Raw genomic sequence first — 6,422 nt, 5'->3', positions numbered from 1 at the left:
GTAAAGAAAAGAGAAAACTTTTCTCTTTCATTAACTGCTATAAACTGTGTTTAGTCAGTAACGGTTTGTCCGGAATTTCTTTTCAAAGAGAATTTTGACAGTTGGCTTTTAAGCCGTAATCATATGTTTGTCGAGAAATGTTCGTTCCAATCGTTGCCACACATGGGAAATCCAGGACCATTTACTCCCCAAGTGACTCTACCGGTCCAATCGCATCTCAGTACAGTTTTGTTGGAAATGGCTGGACTCCACATCGTCGACGATCCCGGGAAAATCTTTGAAGCCAGAGTGTTATTGGATTCCGCCTCGATATCAAACTTCAAGTTGAAGAAACTTGCCAATTTTCATTCGAAACTCTGTTTAAATTTTTATGCATGATTTTCATTTTCTAAGAACACTTTCAAAAGAAACTTTAAACTCACGCGGTGAATGTAGTCAAATCTGAAGAAACCAGTGTTATTTATTGTAAAAATTGTAAATTGTCATTCATTCTAAAATTATGAACTCAGCCACAATTTTTTAAAACTTTCTTCGTGCGATTTACGCCTGTTTGCCTTTGGTACTAGCGTCTTGCGGCTCGAGAACTTTTTAATTCAACTCGCACGGTTGTTCTTTTTGGAACAGGACCGTCAAATAGGTAACTAAGAATATTAGAAAACAACATCGCTGATTCGTTCAGATAATCGTAGATCAGATTTTCGCTTCAATTTAAATAAAACAGCTAGCTGGCACTGTCGTGAACGGTAGATTATGTGACATTTTCACAATTTTTTTACTGAAATGTCAGCAAAAACAATTTTACAAGTGAAGCAATAATCGAACTAAGATTGTCTATGAATGCGATTATGCGAGAACGGCAAAAATCATGCAATTAACTATACATATTACAGCAAAATATTCTTTCTTCATCGGCAATTTTCGCATCATAGACTGAAAGAAGGTAATTAAATAATTGTTGGTCGAATCTCAGCAAATTTTACCTAGAAAAAAAAATATTACAGGGATTGGAAAATATTAGTCTAGCTTTAAGTCAGATAATTTCTACCCATTCATTGTTTTGGCAAGTTTCTTTATTCGAATTATGTAATTGTGGATTAACATTTGTAGTTAAAACAGCTAAATTAAGAGTGAAAAAACGAAAATAAAATCGTGAATCTCTAAACCGTCACCTTTCTTCTCTACCAGTCTTGTGTGTTGAAATGACGATCTTCTTGTGACCCTGCTGTTTTATGTATATGTCATTCGAACCTTTTTCGAAGCAGATTATGCTATCAGATGAAACGAATTTGAAAACCAAAACAAAACTAAGAATGGAAATGGACTTTGTTCCTCACTATCTAATTTGCTTTCCCATTTAATAGCGCTAAACCTAAATTTGATAAAATGAAAACTAACTTCGTACCTCGAGTAAATCAGGTAATTTCATTAATAATAATTATTAGTTTTGCGCCTAACCGAAAACATTATTTCCTGCAGCTCGACTCCATACAGCTAGATAACGAGATAATCAACATTCTCAAGGAACAAATTTACAATGTCCTGCGAAATTTGCCGGTGAGTGTGTCGCTTATCGTTACACTTGAAGTGACGTTGACAATTATTTTCGTTTGTCCAACAGCCTGGCATCTTCAGTGGTTTCCAGCCAGAAATAAACCTACTGACAAGTTCTGCCCTGTGGAACTACTCAATCCGTAAATCCCATGCTACATTCGGCCAGCAGATGCTATCAATCACCTATGAACAGGACCAGCTTGGACCGAACAAATTAAAATCCCACTATGCTCTAACTGTTGCCCTGGGATATCTGAAAGAACTAGCCCTATTCCGGTTAACCGAGTGGACGTTTCTTCAGCGAATGATTTCCATAGTGGAGAATGCTTTGACATGCTTGAACTTTGTCAATTTCTTTCGCTTCCTACGAACAGGACGAAAACCATCACTGGTCGATTATATACTGCAAATAGATCATCGATCCATCGATGGAGCCAAGCGAAGGAACATCGGTTATTCCTACATGACCCGAGAACTTATCTGGACGGGTTTTATGGAACTGCTTGGTTTTACGATTCCAATTATCAACTACCATGCTTTGAAGCGAAGGATCAGGAATTTTTTTAGACTGGAAAGTGGCCCACCGGGCGTCGGTAGGATCGAACTGAATGTGGATAGTAAATGTGTTTACTGCAATGAGCGTGTGACGCTTCCGCATCATATGGGATGTGGACATGTGTACTGTTATTATTGTTTGAAGGTCAGTTGGATTTACATATCGTTGTAATTGTAATTTTATTAAGTACGGTTGAACAATTAAGTTTTATATTTTATTGTTTCAGGGGAATTTGTTAGCGGATGCAGGCTTTCAATGCAATGTATGCGACTTTGGAAGCGGAATTTTCGAAAAGGTTATTGTTGGTGGATGAATTGGTTGTTAATTTGTAGTTTTGTTTAATTTAACTGAATGGCAGGTACAGTTTTTGTGGACCGTTCTAGACTGTTCGCAAAACAAATTAAAGCGGCAAATCGGTGGAGTGAAAAATATAAAAGGTGGCTTGTGTTTTTTCACAAATGAATCCTAAAAAATTCATTTTGCATCATTTAGTTTCTTTTATTTTAATTAGAGAAAGTTTCCGGTGGTTTTCCTTAGGATCGGTTTTCTCCTTAGTGAAGAAAAAATTGTTTTACCTAAATTATAGCCTAATCATTGGGAGTTAAAGAAGTGCAAATTAGAACTACATAATTAGGTGCAACACAATACTCACTAGACAAACCACCAATTCCCGCTTACAAGTCATGCTTGTGGCCATACGAATCTCGAAGCAATTTTATTTTTACTTGGTGTTACCAGTATAACATCAAGTAAAAATAAAAAAGCGCAAAAAAAGAGAGACATTGCGCCAAAGTTTGTATGAGTGCAGCACTGGTGTAGTCACCCCTATTTTACATCTCCAATTTGATTTTAATCGAAATTTCAGAGGTCGCAATAATGGCAAGAAATTAACAAAACGAATAATGGACTTTGCGAAAAACTTTTCTCCCACTATTCATGCATCACAAAACTGTGACAGTGTGACGTTCGTCACTGTCAAACAGTTTACGCGTCGGCCATTTTACCCGATGACGTTGCGTTGGTTCTGCTTTGCGTTCATTCGACGTGGAATCAATTTTGACAGCAGTTTGCTTTCCACTCAGCAGAGCACCAGCGGATAGATTCATTTTGCATACCACTTTTTACTCAGGAGTCGTAGATTGTGCTTCATAGTTTTTCGATTCTAAAAAATTGAAATTAATCGTAAAAGCTGTGCGTGTTGTGTGTGGTTTACCTGTTCTAAACGATAAATAAGGTAAGCACTGGTTCTCTGCGTAAATTTGTTTCCTTAGCCTCTACGATGAAGTAAACTAAATGTGTATTCTGTTATGCTGAAAACATTTCAATTTGTTTCGTTCAGATTATGCAGTTAAAAGTTCAAATATTCACAGACTAGACTTATTAAACAGAAATTCGTCACACTATTCTAATTGACTGCGTTTCGTATTAGCTCGAAGTGATTCTGTATACGATAGGAGGTGTTCTTCGCGATTCGGTGCCACATCTCCAATGTTGTACACTGAAGGAAATGTCACGTTGATTTATGTATCGAATAAAAAGTTTGAACATTAATCACTAAAAGCTTCAAAAGTAATAAAAAAAAACTGTAACTGTAGTTGCATTTTTTCTACCAAGTTTAATGCAAATAAATTCAAAGTTATCAGTTTATTGCTATTGTTTATTCACATTTCCAAATAATTCACAAGGTTAATAAAGTTCTTTCTTTTTTAGCAAAACCTACTAGACATGGATCAAATCGCCAAGATCTACGAGCCAGGCCGTTCGTTCGCCAAGGACTCCATCAGGCTGATCAAACGCTGCACCAAGCCCGATCGTCGCGAGTTCCAGAAGATTGCCATAGCTACCGCGATTGGTTTCTGCATCATGGGATTCATCGGTTTCTTCGTCAAACTGATACACATCCCGATCAACAACATTATCGTCGGTTCGTAAGTTCGTCGGTGCTGGTCTACGTTTTTTCATCATAACAATCAGATTGCGGACAGGGAAACGGCATCAGTAAGAGGAAAAGAATGATAGATACGCAGACGGCCGCCGATTAGATGGGAGATTCATCATATTATATGTTATTTCAACTGTCCTTACAACGTACATTAAGTAATACAACTCCTTAGCGTTTAATATACATTGTAATGTTTTGTGGATGTGGACAGAAGCAAACGAAAATGAAAACATTTAAGTGAGCAATTTGAAGAATAATATTTATTGTTTCATTATAACCACAAATTTTATTATTTTTATTTAAACGTTTTGAGAATCTCCCTTATTCTACATTATGACGGATCCCTTTTTATCAAAAGTGATTTGCCTCCTCAAAAACAACTGAATTGGATTCTGACCTTACAATGACGAGAAGGAATTTTTTTTTCTAGCTACGTGACGACGCGTATATAGTGTATTCCTTTAATATAAATTTAAATATGTAGACAAGGAAAACTTTCCTGTTTTTCAGTTTTCTATCTTCTTCCTTAGCTAGGATTATACATTAAAAATACATGTTCACATGAAATTCTTAGAAAACTTTGAAGCTTTAATTTAAAACGAGAAACTTAAGCAGATCTACTAAAGTGATCATACGTCCCGGATTAGGCGGGACAGCCCCGGATTTCAAGGTCTTGTCCCACACGGTAATACGTCCCGGAGAGTCCCGCATTTACAAAAATCCTAAATTTTATTTTAAAATACCCAAATTTGTACATTCATGTCGTTCAACTCATAAAAGTTTTGACTATGTGGGGAATGTGCAAATTGAGCCAATTTATTCTGATTGAACCAAAGCTCCATTTCGTCTTCTAAAATGAGACAGGTCATTAATCCTTATGAAAAGTTTCTCAGTCTTACACAAGTTGTGCAAATATTTGGGAACCATACGTCGTTAATAGGTTTCTTGCGCATGTCCCGCATTCGTCCTGAAGTCATCTGGTCATTTTACTTTATATAAACTCTTGGTTAAGCAAAAGCAGAAAAGTAACCTATTTACACCGTGTCACCGTCATCCTTTTGAGTCATAGCAGGTAATACCTCACGACGTAACATTTCCGCATATCACCCGCTAGCGGATTTGTGAAGATTTAGAATTGTTCTGCAAGCGCCATGTGAGACGACGAATGGCGTAGATCTAATAATCAGTCGATGCAGTCTGCCGATTTTTAGACTAAACGCTAATTATGTGATAACCAAGAACACGTTAGACGACCTTAATTGAACCCCATCGACACCAGTTTGACCTTATCGAACCGTAACGCGGGTGGCGTCATGAAAACTGTCGTACAGAAGTTGACAACAGCTTAAAGCGACATCTGATGTTTATCCCAATGTATACGACCAAAAACTAATTTGGATTATCAATCGAGCATAGCAGTGATTCTAGCTTGGAATCATTGTGGTCCATTCACCTATGATTTAATTATTGTCTTACAATGGGTTACACAAATACTGTAAAAATATTTAACTTTGTACAATAGACTAATCCAACAGCAAGTGTGGGATCAGCCGCAAAGCAAACTCTTCCAGATTCGTTGCTGAGCATATCTTTAGTTGGTGCCTCTGCCGGCATTCGCACTTCGTGCCCAGTCCACTGTAACTTGTCATGCATACCCGAACAGAAAGCAATATCGAAATTGAACGTAGAAACGTTGAATTTACAACAGCTTTATTTGTTAAGAACAACTTTTCTTGTAACGTCGATGTTTTTATGATTCAGTCCTTCATGCCTCCAAAATCTACAACGGAACAATGTAAATCGAGGTTTTTGATTTCATAATGTATGGGAAAAGATCAATTTTTTCATTGTTACATCCCTTAACGCCTTTTCCTTTTTCCATGTAAAAATTGGGTTTACAATGAAATTGAATGTAGAAACAACAAATGTGATTATATTTCCATTGTAACTTTTCTAGAATAACATTGTTTTTCGTTGTAATGTAACAATAAAAAATGCTGTAATACTGTTGTGCATTTCTATTCGGGTAGTCAGTTCGATTCTTGTTCATAGTTGGATAGTTCCATTTCTTTGGGATCGACTTGAATGATGTTGATGTTACCTATGAACACAGAGAACAGACATCCATGATCGAACAAAAATATTTAAAAAACGTATGTAAACATTTGAATTAATATACGATAAACACTTGCGCCGGCAAACCAACTTATCCCAACTATCCGTCAAATCCATTCCGAAACCGGTTCGAAATCCTGAATGGATTCAGTATGGAATCTTGCTCAAAGAAAACAGCCGGTTCCGACTCTATCGGTTGATGCTTTTGAGCTGGAATTCATGCTGGAAGTCCGAATCGGTTCCGGACTATTTTGACTG

General features: G+C 36.8%; 2 protein-coding genes across 2 annotated transcripts; both read left to right on the top strand.

Moving 5' to 3' along the window:
• The first annotated feature begins 1,263 nt into the window (after nucleotides 1-1,263).
• On the top strand, nucleotides 1,264-2,582 carry LOC131691052 (peroxisome biogenesis factor 2). The gene is made up of 4 exons (XM_058977208.1): nucleotides 1,264-1,416; nucleotides 1,477-1,554; nucleotides 1,619-2,251; nucleotides 2,334-2,582. The coding sequence occupies exons 1-4, from the start codon at nucleotides 1,384-1,386 to the stop codon at nucleotides 2,418-2,420; spliced, it is 831 nt and encodes a 276-aa protein (XP_058833191.1). The 5' UTR covers nucleotides 1,264-1,383; the 3' UTR covers nucleotides 2,421-2,582.
• Nucleotides 2,583-3,165: 583 nt separating this feature from the next.
• LOC131691053 (protein transport protein Sec61 subunit gamma) lies at nucleotides 3,166-4,333 on the top strand. Its single transcript, XM_058977209.1, has 2 exons — nucleotides 3,166-3,341; nucleotides 3,818-4,333. Exon 2 carries the CDS (start codon nucleotides 3,833-3,835, stop codon nucleotides 4,037-4,039), a length of 207 nt encoding a protein of 68 aa, XP_058833192.1. The 5' UTR covers nucleotides 3,166-3,341; nucleotides 3,818-3,832; the 3' UTR covers nucleotides 4,040-4,333.
• The last annotated feature ends 2,089 nt before the right edge of the window (nucleotides 4,334-6,422 follow it).

Source organism: Topomyia yanbarensis, chromosome 3 (genome assembly GCF_030247195.1).
Source record: "Topomyia yanbarensis strain Yona2022 chromosome 3, ASM3024719v1, whole genome shotgun sequence".
NCBI lineage: Eukaryota > Metazoa > Arthropoda > Insecta > Diptera > Culicidae > Topomyia > Topomyia yanbarensis.
Note: the sequence above shows the minus strand (reverse complement) of the source record. Positions and strands in the feature narration are given on the sequence as shown.

Bases quoted from the DNA above. Each gene is read 5' to 3' on its own strand.
- LOC131691053 (XM_058977209.1), top strand. From the start codon at position 3,833: ATGGATCAAATCGCCAAGATCTACGAGCCAGGCCGTTCGTTCGCCAAG.
- LOC131691052 (XM_058977208.1), top strand. From the start codon at position 1,384: ATGAAAACTAACTTCGTACCTCGAGTAAATCAG. The intron at 1,417-1,476 runs GTAATTTCATTA...TATTTCCTGCAG, and splicing joins TCGTACCTCGAGTAAATCAG to CTCGACTCCATACAGCTAGA. The intron at 2,252-2,333 runs GTCAGTTGGATT...TTATTGTTTCAG, and splicing joins ACTGTTATTATTGTTTGAAG to GGGAATTTGTTAGCGGATGC.